Source organism: Vanellus vanellus, assembly GCF_965231255.1.
Source record: "Vanellus vanellus genome assembly, chromosome: 13".
Classification (NCBI taxonomy): Eukaryota; Metazoa; Chordata; class Aves; order Charadriiformes; family Charadriidae; genus Vanellus; species Vanellus vanellus.
This window is the reverse complement of record NC_138918.1, coordinates 19,073,133-19,100,059: the sequence shown is the minus strand read 5'-3', so window position 1 is coordinate 19,100,059 and position 26,927 is coordinate 19,073,133. Positions and strand designations below refer to the sequence as shown.

The 26,927-nt window shown below is 45.1% G+C and overlaps 1 protein-coding gene across 1 annotated transcript; it reads right to left on the bottom strand.

Annotated features, from left to right (window-relative positions):
- Positions 1 to 448: 448 nt before the first annotated feature.
- NPM1 (nucleophosmin 1) lies at positions 449 to 13,797 on the bottom strand. Its single transcript, XM_082489687.1, has 11 exons — positions 13,661 to 13,797; positions 12,899 to 12,978; positions 9,736 to 9,855; positions 8,922 to 9,015; positions 8,087 to 8,190; positions 7,505 to 7,566; positions 6,957 to 7,011; positions 5,340 to 5,429; positions 4,328 to 4,429; positions 1,782 to 1,856; positions 449 to 804 (listed from the first exon to the last, which is right to left on the bottom strand). The coding sequence occupies exons 1-11, from the start codon at positions 13,722 to 13,724 to the stop codon at positions 766 to 768; spliced, it is 885 nt and encodes a 294-aa protein (XP_082345813.1). The 5' UTR covers positions 13,725 to 13,797; the 3' UTR covers positions 449 to 765.
- Positions 13,798 to 26,927: the final 13,130 nt, after the last annotated feature.

The following is a 26,927-nucleotide window of genomic DNA, read 5'->3' as shown; positions in this document are numbered from 1 at the left end:
GCGAGACGACCTCAGAGACTGCAGACCCTCAGAAGGAAGAGCACAGCCAGCAATTCTCAAATCACAACTACTACATTTTACAAGCGGAGTCACAAGCCCTACAAACTCAGTCGTTAGAAACCATAAACCAAAGAGCAGTGAAGCAGGTCAGAAATTGAGATGCAGGAAAGGCTCTTTTAAGCAATTACATAATTAGTGGTCACTTCCAGACAAGAATAAAGCCCCGCTTACCACTTAAGTCTTCTCACCAATCATCTGCTCCGTAGCTGTAAAGCTCGTGGAATTGGACTAAAGTTGACAACATAAACGAGACTATCTGATGTGTATTTGGTAAAAAGAAGTAGCTAAAATACTTAGCAGTAGTTCCTGTGAGAACTTCAAAGCCCTATTATCTTCTGGGTTCAGTTCTGCAGACTACCCCCAAAACTCATAAAAAAAGAAACGATAGTACTTTATTAAAATACTAAATTTTATTTTTTTCCACATACATTTAGTCTCCCCACCATTTCCATTTGTCTGACCACCACCACCACCATGCCTTATCAAAACATTCCATACATACTTAAAATGAAGCTGAGGGTGGAGTCCCGTCTTTAAAAACTAAACAGGCATTTTGGACAACACATTCTTGGCAAGGTAATCTGGATGACATTTATCAGACATGGTAGGGAAAGCTCTTTCAGCATTTGTAAAAAGGACAGCCAAATAATGGTTACAGAAGTAAGACTGCAGATTTTAATGAACTGTTTAAACTGTTTTCTTTTCTTACAGAGTCTGTCTCCACTGCCAGAGAGCTTGAATGACCTGGAAGTGTACACAAAAAGTTAGAAACTGAAATCCATTTTTCCTCATTATTTTCAGTTTACTATCTCCGCTTACTCCACAAAATATTGACATTAAATTACAACAAAAAATGCATTCGTTTCAGAGAAAAAGCAAGACAAAAAGCAAGACACTAGGTCCTTCTGCTAGAAGACTTACTCCCTGTAAGTCACAACAGTAAGAATTCAGCAAAGGTAAGCAAGAGGATGGGTGTGGACCAGCTAGGCAAATATTGGCTGAACTCTGCCTACCCTGGCTAACGTCAGACCCACTCCAGTAGCTGAGGCTAACTGCTTTAAAACATTCTTTCAAGAACCTATCAATTTGTCTATCAGACAAGTTTACTCTGAACCACCGAAGGAAGCAGGAAAGCGTAAGGAATTCTGTCACTGGAAGAAAGTTTTAACTCACAGGAATTTTGATAGGGAAATCTAAGACACATTTTAGCCCAGTGTATGTCGAGTAATAACTAATTCAGAAACTTGCTTCCTGATACCACCTTTTGGCTTGCCCTCCTACAAGAGTTCAGTTGACTTTGGGAGAAAACATAGCAAGAAAGCCATAATCTCAATCGCAAAACAGTTCCCCCTCCCAGACACCCTCCCCAACAAAAGGCTGAACAGCAGACTGGCCTAGGTGGCCAAATTCAGCAGCAAGGAAAACCACAGCTCATTTCCTTAGCCAATATGGTGCCAAAAGGAAAATTCTGTGGGTTTAGTAAGCAAGAGATAATTTACCAGCCATATAAAAGCTGGAAAAATGTAATAAAATATTAGCTTTCCCATCTTAGCCAACTAAACCCTTAAAACCGTTCCCATTTATTTAATTTGAAGTATTGTTCGTGGTTTGTAACCCTTTGAAACGGTCCAAAGCTTGTAAAGATTAAGAAGTGGAAAAGAATCCCTAAGTCAGGTTATAAAAGTTTTTGGACTTTATCAAGTTCCAATAAATTCAGTTACCTTCTGGTCCTCCGTCCTGAAGCAATTCTTAACATAGTTGGCAAATTTGGGTTCCAGCTTAGGAAGGGTAGCACCCTATTTTGAAAAAAGCAAGCGTTAGTGTATGCAGGTCATTTAATGACTCCAATAAAAAAGAAAAACTTATGAAGCTTAAATCCTTTGCAATACACATGGAAAGTTACTGAACTTACCTTGCAACATCCCAAACCAATCTGCTTTTAAACTATTTATAGAGGTTTGCTTCTCTGCAGTACCCAGGTATTTGCCACAGGATTGAGTGCCCACACACCAAAATGGCTGTAGAAGTATCATTGCTCATGCTCAAAAACATAACAGAAAGCATTCACCACTCCAGATAACCTTGTTTGTACTCAACATTCATATGCTATTCAGATAAACTAGAACTAATTCCATATTTATGGATTCTTACTACTGCATACAGCGCAAGACATTACTACCCTTCACAGGTAGGTTTCCAACTTCAACTCTAAAGCAAAAAATTAACTCATCTCCCACCTACCCTTAAAGACCCATTTTAATACATTACATTTAGGAATTCAAAGAACTGTTCTAGAGACGTTTGCTTGTATCTCTGAAATTGCATTCGTACATACTCAAATGTACAAAGCAGATTCAGTGATTCAGGGATCTAGGTTTATCTTCATGTCTTCTATCTCCAGGCAAAATAATACAGTACATTATTTTAAGAGACATCAATTTACTTTACCATGCCCCATGAGTAATATTTTTCCGGGACATCAGTTGAAGTATGCCATGCCAATTACGATAGCACACTTAGCTGCTACCCAGGACATTGCAGAAGACACAGCAATTTTATCTTCAAAGGAAACAAAGCTACATTAGGAATATTTGAAACCGCAATACTGCGACCAAAAAGCTTGGATTTGGACGGTGTCTTACCTCTGGATTCTGTCAAGCAGTGATGCTTTTCTATTAGCTTGTTGACATCTACTTACTACACAATACAGCAGATCCACTCTTTAAAAAGCTGCTAACTTGCTGGCTGTCAGCTAAAAGTGTTGTTGTATATGGCAACGCACAAACCTTTTGCCTTACATACACTAAAGGTATGCTCTAGTACCATCTTGGAAAACATTTAATTCAGCTGCCTGCTATTGCTTCTACATATTTGTGCTTACATAGCATTTTGCAGTAAAAACTCTTCAGCAACAGAACATATATTCTAAAGCTACTTGCTAGTTGCCTGTTCTACAGGCTTCCCGCCATAGGGACATCTGTCTACTGGGAGCAGCTCAGCCACTTCTGCTTATGCTGCAGAAACAACACTGATTGTGGCTCCTGAGTCACGCATAAAACCACCCTAGCACCCACTAGATCCAAGAGGTTAGTTTCACCTAGCAGAATGACACCATCCATCCCTGTCGAACTCACAGTTTAGGGATATGCATTTCGATCCTGATCACAAGCTGTCGTTGCTCACTCTGCATCCGCTCTATATTGAAACACTGTCTTATTTTGTGTTCCTGGGACTAAACTGCTTCCAAACATCAAGAATCTAAGCAGAAGCTAATCCTAATTCTTTAGGTGACTTGATTGCCAGCCTGAGATGGAAAGTTTATCATCTCAGATCAAACTAAAAAACCCAGAATTCTTCTTAACACTTACATCAGTGCAGGCTTTAGCCAAAAGTAAGTCTCCAATAAAGAATCCAGTTCAGTCACAAATGAGCTTATTATCTATAAACACACTCCCAAGACCTAGTGAAGTAAATGCAGAACTCATCATCTAGGTGTTGAGTCCTCACTACCACCTATTCTGCAGCAGAGGTGTGCACTGAACTGCACCCCTAGCTAGCACACAGGTTTCCAAACTTGGCTCAGGGGCAAAGAATTGCTATTACCTGCTACACTTACCCAGCCAGCCTGTAACTAAAACACATTTTCTTTTTTACATTTAAATAGCAGTGAAGAATACTATTCATATGCATAACCGTGAAGTGCTAGTCAAAGCCGATGGCAATCAAAAGCCAAGTGATTGCCCTGTGACCTTCAAAACATGATTAACCCCAGATCTCCATTTCAGAAAGCAAATGCTTTCATTGATTCATTAATGCATAGCACAAGCACCTATCTCCCCCTTCTGGAAGTTTTATAGCCCTACAAGCATCAGAATATCGAAGTTGGGTACTACTTTAATACCAAGCAATCCCAAGCATGTGAAGAACTCTGCTTTGCTCTAGTTGCCTAAAATAAAGCGTGTACACTAGTTACGACAACTTTAGACTAAATATTGCCCAAGGTTTGTTGCTTTGTTTTTTGCTTTGTTGTAGGGTTTGGGTTTTTTTAAAAATTTTAACTGAGACAATTCAAGAAGAAACACCAAATTACCAATCGTCACTACTGGAGGAATACAAAACCAAACGTAGGTGCTTGTTTCTCATGAGTACAGAGGTTTCTTTTTGTCCCAAATAAGTTTTCATTTCTCTGAGCTTCAACATCAATACACTCTGGTAACAGCATAGCGATCAGTGACCCATAACCATTTCTTAAATTCAAAAAACTCACCTTATCTACAGATGCTTGCATTTTTGCTTTAATCTCCTCTAACGACAGAGGGACTTTTGGTGTTTTTGGAGTTAGAGATTTATCCTTCTTGGAATCTGGAGTCTGAAAATTATTCATTTCATTAGAACTTGCAAATACATAAAGCTGCTTAGTATACAAGATCAAGTTTTCTAAAAACAGGACTTAAAACGTACTGTAGAAGTTATACAGAATAGAAGAACTAGCTATCACACAGATACTTCAGATAGTTCTCAAAAGTCACAGAAGTCACATTTGTGCTTCTCACACATTCCTCAGACAAGGAAAACAACAACATTTAAGTCTGGAGTTACTACACTTAGCACAGCTAATATCTTATGCTTCTGGGCGCATGCCGACACAGCTTACTCCCAGCTATGGAACTGAAAATAACCCAAACATTCAGTGATTTAGAGTTGACTCCACAACTGCAGCCAGATTAGGTCATGCTTTACAAAGCACACATCTGCACTGCTTTTTAGATGCTATCCTGCCATCCATCCACCCCGCACTAATTTCTGCATCAACCTTCTGGGCACACATGCTTAAGTATATGCAGCAAGGAAAAGCTGCTTAAGGAAGCTTGACAACTAGAGAGCAACTGAACAAGAAAACTGTTAGTTCTCAAACAGACCAATTAAGTGAGACTTCCTTATCGGCAGCAGCCTCCTGCTGTACTGCAGTGGCAACACAGTTGGCACTCGTCCTCTTATACAAGCAGCTGCAATAGAATTGCGTTTTAAACTGTGGGATCACAAATACTCACAAGGGACAGCGTGTCTGATTTCGAATCCTGGCTGTTATAGTTATATATTGATCACCAAAGAGCGTCACAGGAGAACATGAAGCAACGAACAGTATCCCCAGCATACTTCACAGCAAGATTCAAAAACCTAACTTAATGGTTAGTACATTATTTAAAATTACTGTTGGGTGAGAAAACTAGCATCCACACTAGAACAAGCATTTCTTCTACTCATTTGTCTTCACTCACTTTTGATTTAGATGCTGGTGTGGACGGCTTAGAGTCTTTTCCATTTTGCTTTGCTTTCTGCATATTTTTTCCTGAAACCTCACGAACAGGCTGAAAAGAAAGCACTTAAGTTCATTTGCCATGAAAAACAGCTACTAAATGTTAAGCTCATTAACATAATACTCAAGACTTAGTGACAAATACTTACTATTTAATATAAAAGAAAAAAAAGCATTCTCATAGCCCATGCAACATGACCAGCAGAAAAAAGCATGTATGCTACAGGAATTCAAATGAAAAACTGTTGGTGCAGCACAACACATAACCAAGATCAAGTTTTGTTAAAATGCCATACAACTATGTGGTACCGCCACTGTATTTCCCTGATATACTACATCTTTTCTTATTACCACAGAGACTTTTGGGGGCAGATATTGCATAAGACTAATTCCAGATGGCACTGCAATTCCAACATCTGCCTCAATGCTACTTGTTTTTTGTAACACAACCATTACCTCGTTTGGTGTCTCACAGAGAAATACCTCAGATGTGCATGGGCAATAACACGTGTATATTTAAGAACTGGATTCTTATATTCCCCTATAAATCAAGAGACCATTTCTTTCAACCACACTAGGTTTGATTAGATGGCAGGTTTCCTGCCGTCACCTATAGAAATTCATTAGGACAGAGCAGCATATAGCACAGTAAAACACTGTTTTTAAACAGCAGATATGGAAAAATAAATTCAAGCCAAATTACGCCAGTTCAAAAAAATTACTACCTTCTTTCTACCTCTGCAGTTGCCAAGTTGTCTTACAGTTTATTTTACCACTAGATGGCACTCAAGGGCTGACGTGATTTTTGCATGCCAGCACTTGGATGCCTGAAACGAACCTTTTCCAATGGGCTCACACATTTAGATTCTCTTTTTATTGGAAGCTAGGTTGCTAAAGATTTTTTTCACAGCATGCAGGACAAACTGAAACGGCAAAGTACAGACTACATCTCTGAGCAGGACTTTTCTTGCTGCCCAAATACACGAAACCAGTCTGACAACTGCACGTGCCTATGCACACTGTTAAGAACCCAGCCACCCCTCTGCAGCAAAGTAAATAAAACACAGACTGGATGTGCATTCGCACTGAAGCATTCTAGTGTCCTACTACAATTTCTTTATACTGACCAAGCTAAATCAAAAGCATCCCATTCACGCATTCCAGATAGCTGTTCTTAAACTCATTGATTCAAGACACTGTCATCGCTTGTATTGATCTCTAGTCCATCATAAAATGGAACATGCACAAAGAGGAGGACGCTTCAATGAGCTTCTGCATCACAACAAATGCAGAGCTCAAACCTAAGCAGCTATCTCACTTAAAGTACACGCAGCTTCCCTCTGGTTCTGCTTTAGGGACGTTCATATGAAATCTCAAAGACAACTCAAAATCAGGACAATTAATTAACACCTATCTGTAAGTTAAGAGGTGTTAGCACTTGCCCCTCTGTCTGAACAAACTTAGCTGCAGATACCAAGTCCATCAATATTATCACTTGCTTCCTTTCAAGTTCATTAAACAGGCTGTTTAATCCTTCATGGGTGAAAAGAGTCACAATGTGTATTTATATACCACTTACTTTCTTTATTGGTGTTTTCATTTCTTCCTCATCATCCTCCAAGTCATCCTCATCCCTACAATTAGAAAGGTAGTCACCATAACTCAAAGATTCATACCCGCAGCTTTAACCACATTAGGAACGTCTTCTCCCTCCCCCACCAATAGAATGTTTTATTCATGAAGGAAGCAAGTAATCTTCCCAGGTGTACCTTATACCTTAACACATGGCAAGGTGTTAGGCCAGATACTCTACTTAAAGTTAAGTGCACTCCTTTCTGCTTTAATACTGAAGGCACATATCTTAGGTCTTCCACTGCTAATAAAGAATGTTCTAAATTTATTAGAAGTTAACTAATTACATGAAACTAAGTTTTATAACCCAATATGGCATATTTTAACAACACTAATTTAGATTGCATTGCAGAGATAAAGTTGAGGTAATTGGGCTTTTTTCGTAGCCAAGAAAAAAAGTAGTTCGTTCACTTAACATCCAGTTATGTCACACAATTCCTATTCTGGAAGTTTACCCTGTATTTCAAAACACATTATCAAAAGAAGAATACATACTCATCGTCATCATCCTCATCTTCATCATCGTCCTCATCATCTTCTGATAATTTTGCTTTTTTCTTAAAAAAAAAAAAATCAAGTATGTTAACTGTCAATACCATTGTGTCTTAATAAACAGCAACTTTGATTCAAAACAATTTGTGGCATAATCACAAGACTATCTTCCATCAATTTAACTAAAATCGCAAGTTACAGCTGACAAGTCAAAACTATTAACAAATTTACAGCACACCCTGAGCATATAAACCTCTCCTTCTACATTACAGAGCTACAACAGCATTTAAACCCTTGCAATACATTGATTACATTACAGTCTGCACATACACTAGAATCTTCCATGCAAAAGTAGTCTTCATATTAGCCTCTCCAGCAAAGGTTTGGAAACTATCTGTACTTAACTACACTTTGTAATTTAGTGCTCGTCAAGAATCAAGTACAAAATAATCCTTCCCCACAGATTTCAAGAGACCCCACATTAAGTAAATCATCGCAAGCCACCTACCTGCTTATTCCTAGAGGCAGCGTTAACACCAAGCCAACAGAAAACTCTGCAGGCAAGCTAACTGAAAGTCTATATACCTGTGGTGTTTTAGCTCCTCCTCCACTCGCTGGTCTCTTTGTTGAAGTGTTCACAATTTTTGCATCGTCTTCCTCATCATCTGATTCTGGTTCTTCCTCTAATGCTGATAAAATGATGGCAATGTGTAAAAAATCCACCTCGTTTAACCATATTTAAAACAAGATTGCTAATAAGAAACAAAGGAGTATCACCCACGCTTAAATAAGCAAGGTCTTACTGAGGTGCTGAAATGATAGGAGGAAGCAGTCTGAACACCAAGATGAGAAACTCTTCCTGTATGCAGATACTACTACATTGAAATCCAAAATGGGCAAATAACCATCTATGCACTACCTGTAACACTCCTCACAGAAAAGAAGCCATAGGAAGTCAAGAATAAAGTTTTCTTCCTTTCTAAGGAGGCACATATAAATGAACTTCTAGAGAAAGATCAGTCTCAATGACAATTCTACAAAGGACAAGAGTAGTCCTGGCTTAGTTTTTAGCCCAAGCTTGGTCTTTTCACTCTCAACTGATAAAGCTTACAGCTTTCTGCTGTGAGACACTAACACCAGGAACCTAACACCCATTTTTAAGGGGAGAAATGAGAACCAGAATTGCCAAGGCTGCCAAAGTTCCCTCATCCATACAAAACAAGAGGCAAGAAAAGGTATGCAAGCATTTCTCTGAACTCCTTTGTCCTACAGTCACCCCATGCCTCTGAGACAGTCAATTAAAGATTCAGAGGGCCCGTATTAAAGAAAGTACTGCTTGAGATACCAGATACATCACTCAAATTCTGTTGGTGCTGACAGGTAGTAAGATCACAGCTTAGTTAAGCAGAGTAACACATACCTACGAGATGCTGACCACTGACGTAAACAGGCCCTGAACCACACTTCAACCTCAAGACCACTGGCGGTGTGATCTCAAAGCCACCTAATGAAACCTAAGGAAAAAAAGGATTGTTATTTATTCAAATATTAAAGGCAAAGCATGCTTAACAGAATCCATTCAAATGAAACCAACAGCTCCAAAGCCAGTACAGTTACTCCCAATTTCCATCTGACACAATATTCCAGAAGTGTTTAGAGTCAAATCAGGGTCAATACGCCACAACAGGGTTTACTACACTCCCATTGCTTATCATAATTAACACACACTTTTTTTAAAGCCCCATTTGTTTCTACTCCTGTTGGCAGCAATGCCAATTTGAACATTATCCATCACACCTGTCCCCAGCATTGTGCAGTTCAGTTTGTACAACATCAGCGACACTGATTCAAATTACGTTCCAGATGGCAGGAAAGCCAAGCAGGGTGCCCTTTAATCAAGAAAGGGTAGCAGTCACCTTTAGAATCTCTTAAGAGCTTGGGACCTGCAGAAAAAACAGGGTTTTCTCACCCCAGGCTCAAAGAAAGCAATACAGGCTATAGATGCATCATCTTGCATCTACATGTTTCTATACATATAGATGTTTCTATACATAAAGATGACATGCATAATCACCATCATGTCTTTAAAAAAATGCAATTTCAACAAAAGTCTATTATTGACAGATGACTAGAGTAAATGTAAAAGACAAAAAAAACCACACTAAAATTCAACCAAAGCCTTTTCTAACTTGTCTTTCAATTTATTGTACATTTTTCCAGGTTCCTGTACTTACCGTAGGCTGCACTGACATTTTCAGAGATGCCAGTACTACTTTAATAGGGTTGCCTTCATAGTCCAATGCTTCTGCTTCTACAACATGTAATTCGTCTTTGGCTCCAGCCCCTAAAGTAACCTGTGAAATAAAGAACAGTGCACATTCTGAGAATCTTCCTAAATATTCTGAAGTCTTTCAAACTCCATTCACTATTCCGTATCTCTTGAGACTGAAGTTTGCATTTCTGACTGCTAATGATTCAGTTGCACTCCTTCCCAATTCAAGATCCCCTTTCCCCATAACACCGGCACTTTCAAGGTGCAACTCAAGTCACATCTTTTGATGGGAGTGAAAAGTAGACCTTTAGCTCCTGGATTATTATATTTAAATGGCTCAGTGACGAGTTTAGTCAGCACTGAAGCTGGCCCAAGGGAAGAAGTACAAGAGGAAGGGAAACAACTGCTATCACTACTACAGAATGACAGCCTTTATCCTTCCCCTTCCTGCCATGTTTCATCTACCAATTGCTTCACTTTACCACACTACACACTTTTTGCCTGACACTCAATGAGGAGTTTAAGTCTTAACAACTGCTTGGTTCAGTACTGTCATTTATGAGTACGCCTTCTGCATTAGTTCACCAAGGCCAGAGAGCTGCTGTTCCAGAGCATTTCAAAACTCAAGTGCCTGGATTCCATACACTCAGTACAAGTCTTTCCGAAGATTCAAAAATCATAGCTGCAGGGAGGCAAATGAGTGACAGACACGGGATAGGCCTGCATTTCCAGTTCTCTGAACCTCTGACATCAGGATTACCATGCAAGAGATGTGAAAAGCAAGAACCCAATGAAGTACTGCAATTATTCCCTAGACGCATGAACAAGGCTCTCCATTTCCTTTCCCAACACCTATGAAGATAAAACTTCCCACCCTCCATGGAAGATGCGGATTTAAACGCTCCAGGCAGCAGCATATAACTCAAACTTCCATTCTCCAAGAGCTGGTTTTTAGGCAGGATATAATGAACCAAACAATATGTATTCAGACTGAAGGCTGAGAAACAGGATATAGGATTCACTACTCCTGGCAAGTTTTGTTACTGTAAGTTTAAAGAGGTGAAATTGCTGCTCTGACCTCGTCTCTCAAATGGGGTTGCAACAACACTGAAATCATTCAGCTGGTGGGACTACCCACCAGGACAAGAATTTAAGAGTATGCCCTCCACCCCCAGTTACTGTCATTTGCACCAGTTCAAGCCATCCCGCAGCATTTAATTTATCTACTGAGCATCTGGAAAGTATCTGTTTATGTGCTTTAATTCCTACACTGAAGGAATGCACACTGGCAATAAATAGGTAATGAAGCAGTGACCATCCCACTTCATGTTCTCAGCTATCATTAGCAAGACACCTACAGAAACCCTCATGCCACTTTCTACCTCTACATGCATCAATCCTCCTCTCTTCACTTTTATCCTTTTGTCTCCCCACTTCTTTCTGTACCTTATACCCAAGTCCATCACCATATTTGTACCTTAACTGACAGATGTCAATCTTTACACATGTCTTTTATCAGCTGCACAGATCAGACACCGGGTATTTGCTACCTTCACGCTTTATCTTCCATCAACTCCTTCCTCTGCTTGCCAAGGCATTTTCTGTTTGTAGCTATGTCGAAGATCTTCCATGCCTCTTTGACATTTCCAGTTTGTCATTTGTTACTTCAACCCCCATTTCTCATATCATTTTTTTGTCTTTAAAAAGACAGGTTATTGAATTCGTCTTCCCCCCTCCCCCAACCCTAAAAACTAAGTAGCTGTATGCATCCAGTCTACTTTATCCCTCATGAAAAGTACACAGCATCAGAAGAGATGCTACAGGTAATTCTTCAAAAACAGGATCTTTGGATAAAGCCAAACAACTCGAGTATCACTCAGTGACTAATTTAATTCTGCATGACAAACATTCAGAAGAACTATTCACATGAATTTGTCCTATACATGCTTTACTGTTATATTCTTCCCTCAAAAGAAATTCTAATAAAGAACAAATTAGTCATTGTCAAGTCCAGGCTGTAATTTTCATAATATGCAAGAAGTGAAGACATGATTCACAAAACTGTAATGCCCATATTAAAGTGTTGTAAGTATCCCTGTGAATAAGTTTGTAGAGCATTATTATACAAGTGTCCTGTAGGAAGTAATCCATAATTACAAGACTCTCTTGTTTCCAGGTGTCATCAAGGTATCTTTGTGCTTAAATAAACACAGTAATAAACCCTGAAGTAGAGAGGTACTACAACTCTTCATTTCCTTTCCTATGAAGCTGTGGCATATTATCTTTCTGCTAAGCAAAAGTAATGTGCTCAGCCCAGAAGCCTTGAAATACAGAATCATAGCATGGTTTAGGTTGAAAGGGACCTTGAAGATCATCGAGTTCCAACACCTCCCACCAAACCAGGTTGCCCAAGGCCACATCCAGCCTGGCCTTAAACGCCTCCAGGGATATTGTTTCTTGCTTGCTGCAGCAGCAGAAAAATCTAAGAACACATTTAAGAACTCTCAGTGGACAGATCCTGATTTCCAGGAGTATTCTGCTTTAGACAGGGCAATGCTAAGGACAATAAATCAAAACATAACCCCTCCCCCCATTTAGATTTAGTTATTGGCTGCTTATGGAAAAAAAAGCACTGGAATGATTGCTGAATCTATGAAAAAGTTTTGACAATAAAGTTTCTAATAAAAGTCTACTAAAAAGTACCTATGTATGATTCTCAAAAATCTATTCTCCCCCTGCGCTCCTGCAGGATCTGAACGATTGCATTAGAGATGTCAGCTTGTATGTTCTGGCCTTTAATTCCATTTAGTATATGCTTATTAACCTACTGTGAATTCATTTTTGAACTTTACCAGACTTGTATTGCTTGCTGTAAATGACAAAACATCAGTGGCTGTTTCAAACATTTTTTCCCCAATACAACAAATGCATCAAGTGCCACGGTATGCCCTACTCCCAATAACAGATTATTTAACAGATTGACATATAAGCACTTACCACTTTAAAAAACTGAAACAAAAAAGAAGTTTAAGGAAATAAAAGTACAGGTTAAAAAAAAAAACGCTTCTTACAACATTGCACATCACTACCTAAAAACAAAAACTCAAAACCCAAACAATACTTGCCGTTCTCAGAGACAACTGGTGCTCGTTTTCTTCATCATCTACTTTGAACTGATATTCCTTATCTGCTTTGAGCTCGCAGCCTGTAAAGAGACCGTTAAAATATAAGCATACCGTTTCACTTAGACGCTAACCGCTTGTTAATCCCCAAATTTGCCGCTTCAAGGCTCCGCACTCACACACAGAACCAACGGCACCGCGGGCGCGCAAGCGAAACCACGTGGAGTGGGGGAAAACCCCGGCCGGGCCCGCGGCCTACTCCTTTCAAACCCCATCCGCTGCAAGCCCATCCACCTCCGGCCTCCTCCGCGCTGCCCGGAGGATGCCACCTCCCGGGACGCCCAGCGCCGGGCCTGCCTCCCCCCGCGGGGCCCAACGGCGCCACGGCCCGCCGCCCCCCACGTGCTCCGCCTCCCGCCGCGCGGCCATGTGCTCCGCGCCCGCCCGCCTCCTTAGGAAGGTGCGGACGGGCGCGGGGAACAAAAGCGCGCCGGGCCTGGGCCGGGCCGCGCCGCCGCCACGTGCCTGCGGCGCGCCACGTGGGGGGCGCGCGCGGCGGCCAACGGCGGCGGCGGTAGCCGCCGCGCGCCCCCCCTCCCCCCGCCGAAGCCCTCCCCGCCACGCTTGAGGCGCGCCGCATAGGCCGCGGCCCCCACGGCGGCCCCACCGCCTCCCGCTCGGCGCCAGGGCCTGAGTGGAGGGAAGCGGAGCGGAGGGGCCGGCGGGCGCCGGGAGCGCGGAGCAGGGGCAGCGGCGGGCCGTTACCGAAGAGGAAGGTCTGGGGGCGCAGGGGGCCCATGCTCTCCATGTCCATGGCGCTGTCCTCCATCTTCTCGGCCTGCGGGCGCGGGGCGACAGGGCGGGATGCGGTGGGGCGGGCGGACGCGCACTAAAGGAAGCCCCGCGCCCGCCCACTCCCAGATATAGCCCGCGAGCTCTCGCGAGAGCCGAACGCCTGGCCACGCCCCCTCACCCCGCCTCTGCGCAGGCGCGGCCCCGCCCCTGCGCTCTCACGCCGGCGGAGGGGAGGGTCGCGAGTGCGGCCGGCACCGCTCTGCCACGCGCGGGGGGCTGAGGCCGTCGCAAAATGGAGGCGGCGGCCCCCGCGCTCGGCGGGCCCGGGCGGGACGGGGCGTTCGCTCACGCGTGGGGCCGGAGTGGCCTCCCTAGCGCGGCCCGCCGTGTGCCCGCTCACCGTTATAGCCTGGAGGGAGAGGCCGGGCGGCGGCGTGAAATGGCTGCCCGGCGGGAAGGGCCCGACGCCCGGGAGTTGCGGCGGCCCAGGCCAGGCGGTCGGTGGCTGGCTGCGCCCCGCCGCTCTCCTCAGGTGCCTGCCCGGCCGGCTGACGGGAAAGTGGTAGCAAGGGCGAGGCAGAGAGGTTGCCCGGGCAGCCGCCCCCGGGAGGCTCCGCGACTGGCACGGCTCCATCGCTGCCCTGCGGGGCAGAGCCTCGCCGAGGCAGCAAAGAACCAAAAGGCTTAATGCTGTGGCCAGAGTGACATACCCTACGGAGGAGCAGAGCGTGTTAAAGCACAGCCTTTCGGCTTCCAGGCCTGAGACACAGAGGAGCTTGAGCAAGGCGAGGAGCTGCATCCACCCGTGCTCCTCCACGCGGAGGAAGGCCCTGTTGTAGAGGCCCCTCCACGCGGAGGAAGGCCCTGTTGTAGAGGCCCCTCCACGCGGAGGAAGGCCCTGTTGCAGTGAGACATCCTCTCCATATTCTATTGCCTGTGCTACGAGCTGACGGCTCCTGTCAGCTTTGGTTTAAAAAAAAAAAAAAAAAAAAAACCAACAAATAAGCAGCCCCTTTCCTGTCTCCATCCCTGTTAAGGTGAGCTGCCATTCTGAGATACTGCTCCCTGTTCCACTGGGCTCTGAGGACCAGGGAGCAATGATATTTTGGGGACCCCCATTTCAGCTGGTGTGTGACGGGACTGAACTGCTCCATGCGATCAGGCATGTGGAGACAGTTGTGTGTCAGAACACAAAAATCTTACTTGCACTGAAAGCCACAAGCTCTGAAAAGATGCATGTGCATTAATTACCACAGACAATCCATCACTGACCCTGGGCAGGGCACACCTTCCAGTTCCTGTTCCAGGCTGTCCTCATGTCCAGGGGCTGATCCGTAAAAGTCGGATGTGTTGGGTGCTGTAAATTAGCTAATCTCGAAATTAGTTTTACCTGAACACCCACTCTTCAAAAATATAAGTATACAGCCTCTTAGTGCTCGTGTCTCGCCATTGATTTGAAATGTGTAGGATGTGTTCATAATGTGTGCATTTGTATTCATAAAGTAAGAAAATTAAATTTTGTTGCTGAAAATGAGACAAACAGAAACAAAAAAGAACAAACGCAGTAGTAAAATAAACCTTACCTGCCAAGACGTGGCATTCACCGCCTTTCTCGCTCACCTCTTTGAAAAACAGTAAATGCAGCTCCACAGGATGTATACATTCGTCTTCATTTCAAATGGAAAGCCTCCCGTTCGCAAGATACAATTAGTTTTCCAAATAGGAGGTTACTTGAGCCGTGTGTTTGCCAGGATACGTCCCGCTACAATCCTGTTAACATTAAAGCAGATCGTCTACTGAGGTGTTGTCAAGTGGATTGCTGCAGGCTAACTAAAATACAATAATAATAAAATTGACTTGTGTGTGAGAACAAGGTATAGGAGTAAGCAGCTCCCCAGGTGAGCGAGGACGGGGGATTTGGGCTGCTGCAGGAGCCCTCTTCTCAAGTCACTGGATAATTTTGCCTGGAAGGCACCGCGGGAGGCCGCCCGCTCTGGCACCCAGCTCACCCGGACACTAACGTGGGTCACGCTGCGAGGGCTCCGTCCCTGCAGTTTGTCTGGGCCAGTTTGCTACAGCGGTGCAGTAACTAACCGATACTAATTACAGTGGATTTGGGTTAAAATTAATGGGGGGTTTGCTATTTCTATTCTCATCTTCCTACCAGCTCATCTACTTAAATGTGAGATGACACACTTGTAGCATGTGACGTGTATTTAAGCAAACCCAGAAAAACTAACAATCTTTTTCTTTTTTTCTTCCTTTGTACCCTGTAGTGGAGACATTGTTAATTTGCAACCTGTGCACCACTTGTGTCTATAGAAATAACACCCCGATGGATGTCAAAAAAGAGGAGGGCAGGGCATTCACTGAAGCATCATGGACCACCCTTCCCATTTACTCCACTTAAAATCTCCCTAGGAAACCAGAAAAGGAAGAGCAGTTTTTTTCTAACATTTGGTTTGGTTAATTTCGTATTATCTTTAAGAATTAATTACTTCTAAAGGTGGCCCTTAAAGTAGGAAGAGTGGTGTTTTGGCAATGCAGCACAGAGAAGATACGCGCAGGGACTGGTGCAGCGGCAGAGGCCGGGAAACCCACTGAGTGTGGTGGCTGCTGTCACCGGCAGAAGAATGATGAGACATCACTGACTGATGAGACATCTCAGCCGAGAGGAGCTCTACAGATGCAGATAAAACATTTGTTTGATTTGGCTTGAAAATGGGAACTAGTATCAAAATTTAAAATGAAGCTTTGGCATCACCCGAACGACAGACAGACTGGAGCAGGAAGGTGAATGGTGATGGTGAAAGAAGCTGCAGCTGTTGGCGTGTACATTTACCTGGTGTAATGCCCACAGGAATACATGGCTAAAAACCACCCAAAAAACCTGCTCCACGCGGCACCAAGCCACTCACAAAGCAGACTGCCGTTGCAGACGTCCGCCCGGTGCTGCTGAAGGGGAGCGGTGCAGCCACAGCGTGTTCTTGTGCGTACAGAGTCGCTTTTAATTCAATTAGAGTCTTCCATTACTGAGGAAATAAATGTGGGAGGAAACAAAGGACAGACCCAGAGAAGCAAAACAGGGGTAGAAGTAGGAGATATATGCTTACTGCGTCTTGTTTGGCTCCACAGGGCTTTAGAAGGGCTGTCATATATCATGACATTTATTATTTCTGCCATGTACTAGGATGAGAAGTCCATTACAATATCGATCATTTTACTCTGCTCAACTCTACGCTATGTAATACTCAGCATAGCTGAAAAAGCTTACAAGTGATTTAGAAATAGCTGTACAGGGAGAATTGAGGAAGAAATCGGAGTCAACATGGTTTCCCTTAATGGAATTCTCTTTTTAGTAAGCTTTTATGAAAGTTAGGAAATTGCATTTTAAACACGGTTAAAGCCACAGCACAGTTGCAGTCGAGCAATCAGAAGCTACAGACACAATAAAGATTTCCTATGCAATCTTAATTTATGCGCTGACATAATGACATAATTTTCAGCTGCGTTGCCACGTAGCTGTCACATAACACCTTCACCGGGCTCCTCCTCCTTTCATCGGTCAATAATTTCTTCCCCAATGAACTCAGGGCCAAAATCTTAAAAAGCATCAAACTGCTTACCCTTCCTTGACATCAAAAAGGCTAATTGCAAACCTGAAAATCCAAATATTTCAGTTTAACCTGCAATAAGGGCGGATGGCAATCATGGGTGGGGCAGCACAAGAGAGGCGCTAGCTGTTATCGTTGATGCATCGTTAGCAGTACCTGGCAGCGGCAGCGAGGACAGAGCTGTCCTGGAGCCATTAGATCATCTCAGGGTCTCAGGCCAACCTGTGCCCAAAAAGCAGAGCTGCCGCACGGGTGAGAGCTCTGCTGCCGTGCAGGGTTGCTTGGAGAAGACTTGTCCTCGAGGTTATAATTTCCCTCTGCTTCCAGGTGGGTCTGCAGCCAGCTCTGGAGAGGGAGATGTGATGGAAAACCATCCTTACCCGGCTGTCTTCTTTCTTACCTGCAGTTTGCTTTTTACTGCTGATCCTGCCATGGGTGGACGCTAGAAGTTTTCTTCATCCTCGTTCTTTAATGTGCTGTCTCTTCCATCCCCAGCTTTGCCTGTAACACATTATTTATGCGGAGCAGCAGGAAGGGACTGCATCAGAAGATCCTTCAGCACTGGGGAAAGCTGCGTACTGGGAGAGGAGCCAAGGGAGACTACCGACCCGGCTTGTGTGCTTGTGGCAGCACGTGCTGGTGCTGCTCCATCTCTTCTATGTTCTTGCATATAGCTTTCGGGGGATCCTTCTCATGTTAGGGCCTGATTTCAGACCTTCATCCCTAAAACGGAGGAATGACAGACCAGCCAGGATGTCCACAAGGAAGGCAGTCAGGTACCACAGTGATGGTAAGAAACAAAGCTACACAGCTAGATTACACCAGGTGTGAGTGTCACAACAATAAAACTTGAGGTAGCCTGAAATCTTGTCTTTTTTTTCTTCTTTTCTTTTTTTTTTTTTTCCTTAAATACACTGAATCATACCAACAGACACAGGATCTAAACATGCAAACAGTAAAAGTTGGATTTTTGTAGTGACTTGGACCACATCAACAGGTCATGGACCAGGATACACACTAGGGTCAGAGCTCTGAGTGTCACAGGAGCTGGATGTTGGAGTACCTGGGTTAGCATGGCCACGCTTTGGGGAGGGAAGGAAGAAGACAGGGTGTAAGAAGGATGCTTCTCCCACGGAGTTATATGACCTGGTGCAGGGATGAGCTGTCTCTCCTTGCCTCCCTTGGTGCTGGACGTGGGCTAGAGCCATACCTTTAAAGAGAAGAGGGAAAAACTGTGTACCAGGTACAATTCAAGGGGAAATAGTATCCTGAACATTTTCACTAGCCCTTGCCAATATTCAGGACAATCCTTCCCAAACAAAGGCCTCTGGTCTTTAAACAGGATATAATCAGCAGATAAACTGAATCCTACCAACTTCTGTATATTGTGCGCGTACACTGCTTTGCAGCAAGCAACATTTTAGGTGAAGGATCTTATCGGTACTCCCAGGTGCTGTTTCCTCCTGGGGAACCCATGACTCCAGGATATGTATTACGCACTGATTGCTTCTCCACCTGTGCTGTTTTCTGTTTTGTTTTGTTTTTTTCCTGGAAAAAATTGGCCCCAAAAGTCAACATACTTTGAAAGTTTCTGTGCCCTGTTGGCCCCAAGGGTGAGACGACCTCCCAATAAAAGTTTGGAGATGGTGGGGCTGAGGTGTCTCAGGCAGGACCATGTCAGTGAAGAGCTCCATAAGCCATGGGCATGGAAAGCTGGCAAGGCAGACTACACATAACCGTTTTGGCGTTCCTGCTCCAATGATGCCAGATGCCCTGGCCCTATGAGCTTGTCTACAATGCCTCCTCCTGGAATATTATTTGCTGCTCTACACTACTGCTATACCTGCTGCCAGCCCACGGCACTTCTCTGCTTGTTAAACCCAGTGAACTTGATCCCCAAATGATGCTCTGCATCACTGCTGACGTGGATGAGCTCTGCTGACCACCTGCAGGTGACCAAGGCCATGGAGATGGGGGACAATACATGGCACTCTGCATAAAGTAGCCTGTTCTGGTGGACATTTTTCACACCTGCTTCTTCTGCAGTACAGACTTTAAAATCTCCTCCCACCTGCTCCATGGGTCCTGCAGGCTCTGGGAAGGGCAGAGCTAAGGCCACGTCGTGCCACAGCACACACTCGTCCAATTCCTGATTTTCCGGTGTTTGTTGTACTCCTTTGTCTCTGTAGCTTCACTATCAGAACCTGAAGTGCAGCTCCATTTGGTGTTTGGGAAGCACATAAGATGCTCTCAGTCATATTTTTGGGCAGATGCTCTGGGTACCAGTTCAGGAGAGAGATTCCCTCTTCTGAGAGCTGTCTGTTCTCATTTCAAGATCAACAGCACCATCTAGTGACCCCAAATCAGCTTCCTACAGACCTGTCTGCTTTGTCTCCCACACAGCGTACGCTCCTCCGGGTCTCCCAGGTGAGGTTTGTCTGTCTGTGCCTACCTACACCTTTCCTGCTAGAGGGTCGCTCACTGGAAGGTCTTGCATGGTGGAGGCTGAGGGCACTCAGCCACAGTCACAGACCTCTGAGATGGGATGGGACGATCCAAATTATCTCACAGGCCAAGAAACATCACTGAGCTGTGCGCCAGACCCCGTTTGCCTCAGTGAGAATCTTTTCTGCCTTCCTGGGCACCTCTCACAGCTTCCTCCTTCAAAAGAAAACTGTTCAGGGAAAGAAAATAATCCTCTCTCAGCCTTCCCTTGGCCCTCTGCTGTGTTTGACCTTGCGCACATGTTGGGTAAGGACCTCAAGCACACCAGTCAAAGGTCATGTTTTGTCCCCGAGATCCCACTGGTGTACATAGCTGATAATACAGATGTTAGGAGCGTCAAAAGCATGGCCAACATGGTCTCTCAACTTAGAGCAGCAGGTAGACAGGCAGCTCCACCTCTCCAGCATGCAGTGAGCCCTTCTGTTCCACTCCCCATCACCCCTCCCTGCAAAAACCCCACAAAAATAAAAACCTGCAGGATCCACACACAAACCAGGAGAGGCCGATGTCCCCTTATCATCCCAGCTCCTGCAGTGCTGTATTTCAGCCTCTCCACAACTCTCCCCATGCTGGGTAGAAAGACAGAAGGATGTCATGTTGACAGCATTATCATTTTGTGCCTCTTTTTTACCCGACCAGGACGATTTCAACCCTCTCTACTTCCCTTCTGCATTCTCTCAGTTCCTTGACTCTTCATCAGCCCACCTTGCAGGCTGAGGATGCCGCAGGGAAGGAAACAAAAGGACCCCAAGTTTTTGACTGCTCACGGTAAGGAGTTTTGACGCCATCGAGTGCCTCCTCCAGTGTCAAGGTCACGGCCAGGAAAACCATACTATATGTGAGATGCACGTGGCAAGCTCTTGTATTTCTGTTTGCTCATGAGGCTAAAACAGGTCCACGTTCCCAGTTTGTGTTAGAGGCCAGGAGTCTGGAGCCATGTGGTTATACACAAGGGTCTGGATTGCAGCTCTCAAGTTTGCGGAGACAAGCCTGGGAGAGGTCTTTCAAAAGAAACCACTTCAGGGTCGAGAAAATGAACAAGATGGGTGTTTAAAGCCATCCCCATAAATCAATTTCTTTCCCAGGCTTTACTAAGCTTCTCTAATGTAAGCAATAGCGTTAAACCATTCTGCATCCAGGGTTCTATTTGCCCGGCTGGGGTAGTGGCATGGGGGTTTTTAGCATCGCAGCAGCATTCCAGGGTGGTTTACTGGCTCCTACACACAACACATCCTCAGTTCACCTTACATGCTTATACATGCAGATGCTTATATGCTTACAGGCTTTTGGAGGCTTTTGGACAAAGGTATTCACTGAACAAATGTACATTCATCACATTTTCAAACTACAGTTGTGAAAATTTTACAGATGAAACAATGCGCTCCGGTCTGATCTCTGATCACAAATGTGACTTTAGAGATGTAATACACAGCTCTGTGATCTGTCTGAAGCACTGCAAAGGTCAAAAAATCAAACTGAATGTTAGGAATCACTGGGAGAGAAACAGAAAATATCATTAGGTCAGTGTTCGAGTGCAGGGTACAACTACAGCTTGACTACTATAGGTAGCAATAGCCCTGTTGTGAAGAGACACAAAATAAAGGGCTATTCAATAACAAGAAGCATGGAGAACGAGAAACAACTGTCTGCTGTCTCTCCTAATACAAGAAATAGCGGGCATAAAATGAAACATGTAGGTGGCAGATTAAATAAAAAAAAAAAAAAAAAAAAGGAGGCGGCAGATCCTCACCCGACACATTGCAGAGCTGTGGAAGTCACTGTCACAGGATGCTGGGGACACCAAAACTTTACCTGCATCGGACACATGCGTAAAAGAAAAATCAGTCAAGGGCGGGGGGAGACAGAAGATGATGTTCTCTGGCTCAAGAATTCTTCGAACAGCTTGGGAAGATGTGCTGGGGAAAATATCTCTGGAATCTTAAGCCAATCTCATAGGTCTCTTCCAGCCCCTGTTGGCAGCCGGACGCCGGCTGGCTGAGCAGCGCACCTCACCCAAACTGGGAGGAGGGCATGTCACTTCTCAAAAGAACATAGAACTTCCTTTACAAGAAAGAGGATTTCCAGCTTCCTCTGGGAGAAAGAGACAATTTTTCAATACTGCTTCAATTTCATCTAAAGTTTGGAAGTCTGAGTGCTGACAGCAACCTCAAGATAAGAGTTCCCATCTGTCTCGTACTGCACTTTTCGGGCTTTGCTCTCTATTTGCAAGTCTTTAACAACCTTCTGCGGAGCTCTTTGCCAAGATCCTGGCTTTGTTTTTTAAGTATAAACATTAACTGGTCTGCTACAACCAGATGTACTGCACACATCTCAGCAGCTCCCTGCTGCTGCCGGGTTGGGCCCATCGGTTTAATTTTCCTTGGTCGCGGCGCCTTCTAACGTTTAATTACAAAGCAGCGCTCGTCAGTCACTCTTCTTATCATCTGCCATTTCCGTCACCTCGGCAAGAGCCCAGAATCCCTCACCAGCAGAGTTTTGAGGTGGGAAGGTCTGTCCCAGGAACGCCTTTAATAGCTAGCTGTTGACAGATCAATTAGCGCTTGGCACTCCTAGAGTTAGTGTCACCCACGTGCTGTCACCATGTTACGCTCGCTTGCAGCGTGGTTCCTCACTCTGGTATGTTCCCGTTTAGCAAACGCGGCTGGCACGTGGCGGGGACACCTCCCGTGTCCCTGGGCATCCCTCAGAGCAACCAGCACGTGGCTCTGCTGGAGCTGAGCAGGTGACCGGGTGGGTGAGCACCTTAAGGTACGTGAGTCCACGACAGTGTCCCTCTGTGCTCCGTCACAGTCATTGCGGCGTCCACCAACCAGTTGCATCAGACCCAATCTGAACGGAACCAGTTGCAATTAGGTGCAAACCCACAGTGTGTATGTCGGCTGTAAGGAAGCAGAGATCAACCGAGGGGCTCCCAGACGCCCACTTGTTAGACCTGGCGTGCCTTATTGTTACCTGCTACCAGCATCCGAGGTCCCTGCAGAGCCATGGTACCTCCACTGGTCCTCCCAGCATCATCCCGTAACGCGCCTACTCCTCCCTACAGTGCTGAAGGGTGCAAAGCCTCTGGTCCGCAGGGGCTCCTCTGGTTTTGTTTTACGAGACATAGCATCCTTGTAGACAAGTTGCCAAAACTAATAGGAAAAAAAAAAAAAAGTAATGAAAAAAGGGATCAGATAGAAATGTCATTGGTCAGTGTAAGAGCCTCATCCTCTCGGTATGTTAAATCCACAGGGGACAGAGCAAGGCTTATTTTGGCTCCCTTACTTCTTGTTCACAATTTGGAAAACAGGGATCAGTTCTGCAGCCGCGCTCGCGCAGCGAGGCTCACCACCCTTGGTGGCACCAACCCAAGAGGAGTGTCATCGCCCAGACAAACTGTTTCTCAAACTCAACCAAAACCCCACACTCCAGGTATTTTTCTCATCAGTGGCAACACGCGACCGTTTTCACCACGGTTTGGGGCTCTGATTAGGCAGAGCCCTTCGTTAACTAACGCGACAGCGGGGCAGCTCCCAGGGTACTCAAGCTCAGCTCAGTGCCTTTGCAGGATGAGGACTTGCATTTGGACCTGGTTCCCCCTCGTAGGAAACTTGAAGCAAGAAGGATAAATAAACCTACGTGCTACGAGCGAGTGGATTTTTGTCAAGAGGTGTGAGGGAGGGCGATGCGTTGGAGATGTCTGTACACCAGAGGGCACTCTGAATTTGCAGATGTCGAAGTGGAAAATTTATCAAATTATTTGGGCTGGGAAAAGATCAAGGATAGCAGGAGGAGTGGGGATTTCACCTGTAAACAAAGACTTTTTAACCTTTATGCCACCCCGTAAGGGTGACTTTAAAATATTAAAGCCTGTATTAGAGAAACAGAATATTTGGAATATTTTGCTTTTAAACTTCAAAAAAACATTTTTGAAGTCTTGAAACCAGCATCAGTCCTTGCAGTGTTTCAGTTTTGGCTTGATTTACCTGTCATTTACAAAGGTATAACTTAGCAGCAACTTTGCTGGAGTCAGACCCATTTAATCAACATTATTACCTGGCCTTTGGGGTATCTTAAGCTGTTACGGATGACTCTTCCGTCAAAAACCAAACTTCACAGTGCCATCATCTCTCCTGGAAAGATACAGAAATACGGGCACCCAAATCAAGCAGGAAATTCCTTTGGGTAGAACCCCCGTGCTCTCCAAGCAGCCCCGAATAAATCAATGCCCACGACGGCATTCGCTGGCGATCTCGCTGCTAGAAGGCAAAAGCAAACACGCAGAGAAGCGGATTAGCTGGGTAAAGCCCCCGCTTCCAGCCCTGGAAAGGCTCCCCTGAGGCACATGGCATTGCCACCCTCGGCTCTGCCGACAGATTTCTCCTCTAGCGTGAGGAGTACAGTACTTTTCACCAGCGTTAGCATTTAAAATGATTTCCTGCTTGCAGTCTAACCACCTCACCGTATAACAGCAAACCCCAAAAGGATGGGTATTGGGTATCAAACCCCAAATGGATGGGTATTGGGTATCAAACCCCGAAAGGAGGGGTATTGGGTAACAAATCCCAAAAGGATGGGTTTTGGGTAACAAACCCAAAAAGGGTGATATCTGCAGGAAAGCGCCGGACTGCCCGATGGGTTTGGGTCAGCCCTGGAGCAGGTCGAAACCCGCAGGTTTCCTGGGGAAGGGAATCCTGGAGGTGGAGGGATCTCTCTAAGTCAGTCCGAGGATCCCAGCTCAATAACAGAGAGACAGATAATAGCATTTGAACACTATCTTCTCCAATTCAATTGTATTGATTTATTGCCTGTCCAATGAAGCCATCAAGTGTACAAAATGGTTAATCTTATATTTATTTTTTTTTTTCCTGCTGTCTGCTCAGAGGAGTGAAGTTGTAAACACAGACCCACACAAGGAGGGTGGCGGAGGCGGAGGGGGGGCGGATATTTAACTTTTTCAAGGCAGATGCTGCGGTGTGCCTATGCAAAGCGAATCCCATTTTAGCAGGGGGCAAAGGAAGGACACAAGCTCTTCCCACCACTACGAAGCTGCTCCACCTGAACAGTTCGGACTCTCTGACAAACGGCGCTGGCGTCACCATGCCGGCCCAACCTCGAGAGCCGGCGGGAGCAGAGGTTGCCCCAAAGCTGCCCTGCCAGCCCCCAAACCCAGCTGGGGGCCGCGGGGCTACCTCCCTCCTGGTGATGGAGGGAGCTTAGCAAGGCCCATCTGACCTGCAGGACTTACCAAATTCACAGCCTTACCTGTCTAAGTGAGGGAAACAACATTCCAGCCCATACCAGCAGACCTAAAACACACAGGAGATGATATTGCTGCTGTTGGAAATGCACCATTTCAAAATAGAGGGTGGCAGGTCCAGCTGGGGCGAGCGGGTCCCCGGCTCCGGCACTGGGGGACTGGGAGGGAAGGAAAACAATATTATTTTTTTTTTTTTTTAAAAAGTATTTTCTTTCAAAATGTACATTTGCAATTAAAGGCTAAGTATGCTGTATATTTTATTAATGATGTGGGATAGGGAGGCATTTTAAAGCTCTCTTGTTTTGATGATATTTTTTTTTGGAGGAGGAGGGGAAGGAATTAAAATGGAAAGCTTAACACTTATAATTTCAAAAATTTGGCTTATATTTTAGGTTCTGGTAACATGCAATTACAGGCACTTAGAAAGAATTCCCTTTTTTATACTATGCCCTAGAGCATAAAATTAAGAGGCCAATTCAGGCTTTGTACTGCTTTCAGAGGCAGTTTGCTTCAGCATAGATCAACATGGAGACTGACTGTCGCCTTTCTATTGAATTAGGTCTATATTTTTGACAAGTATGGCAGCAGTATCATCACTTTAATCACCAACAATCCATTGTGTCTCTTTATGCTAATAAATAAAACATTCTGTGTTAAATATTTCCCAGTAAGCACTTGAAGACCTGCAATCACCCCTCCTTCTATATGTTCCCAAGTAAAATAATATAATGGTAATAAAATCAAATGATGTCTAGGAGTTTTATAGACAACTAATAGCAGTTATTGCGAAGTGCACATCAGATACCAATTGAAGGTTACATTTCTCTTTAATATAATATAGCATGCATATTTCACTAACTGTCTCTGTATATGAAATGAATTAAACAATATGATGATATAGGTCAAAAACGGAGTTCTTTAGGAGAGGCCTTTAGGCAGAAGAGTTTTACTGGAGCTGTGTGTTAAGAGTGGGAGCCTCTGGAGCACTGGATGCCAAACATGGGAAAATCATCCCAAGTTACAGAGAAATTGCCGGAGAAACCTCCTGCTCTTCCCGGCCAACCCGTACCCTCCTGAGGGCAGGGCCGGCCCTCTCCACGTGCTGGGGCTTTGCTTGAGGGGTTGGTGGTGGCAAGGGACTGCCAAACCATTGGAGAAATGGCCGGGAGGGACCCCCAGCCCATCATCCTGTCCTCTGTTCTGGAGGTCTGAGACCAACTCCTGGGGTCAGTCTCTTCTCCCAAGGAACAAGCGATAGGACAAGAGGAAACGGCCTCAAGTTGCACCAGGGGACGTTCAGTTTGGATATTGAGAAAAATTTCTTCACCAAAAGGGTTAGCAAGCACTGGCTGCCCAGGGGAGTGGTTGAGTTGCCATCCCTGGAGATGGAGGGATGGAGACTTGTAGACGCAGTGCTGAGGGACATGGGTTAGGGGTGGGTTTGGCAGTGTTGGGTTAAGGGTTGGACTCGATGATCTTAAAGGTCCCTTCCAACCAAAACGATTATATGATTCTATTCTATAAACATAACCGCAAAGCAGAAATTTCGGTCTTAGGAGAAACACAACCAGATCCACAGTGAGCAAATGAAGGCACCCACGCAAACTGCCACCCCCCATCCAGTGGAGCTCTGCCAGCAGCTCGGCCAGGGCCCAGGGATGGGCTCCCGCAGCGCCCCACGGCCATCAGGGACACAGGGTGTACCCCCATGGGGTCCACGGCCCCGCCGACCCATCCTGCTCCCACCACCCAGCTTACCCTAGACTCCCAGATCCTCCCTTGCTGCTTGGCCGGGCCCGGGCCCTGCAAGCCCTGCAGCCCCCGTTGCCACTGGACCCACTCCCGCACCGGCACCGGC

What these genes read in the sequence shown, in the direction of transcription:
- NPM1 (XM_082489687.1), bottom strand. Translation starts at nt 13,724, where the DNA reads ATGGAGGACAGCGCCATGGACATGGAGAGCATGGGCCCCCTGCGCCCC. An exon ending in GATGAGGATGATGACGATGA is followed by an intron (nt 7,012 to 7,504) that starts GTATGTATTCTT and finishes TTCTAATTGTAG; the next exon opens with GGATGAGGATGACTTGGAGG. An exon ending in TGCAAGCATCTGTAGATAAG is followed by an intron (nt 1,857 to 4,327) that starts GTGAGTTTTTTG and finishes TTTTCAAAATAG; the next exon opens with GGTGCTACCCTTCCTAAGCT.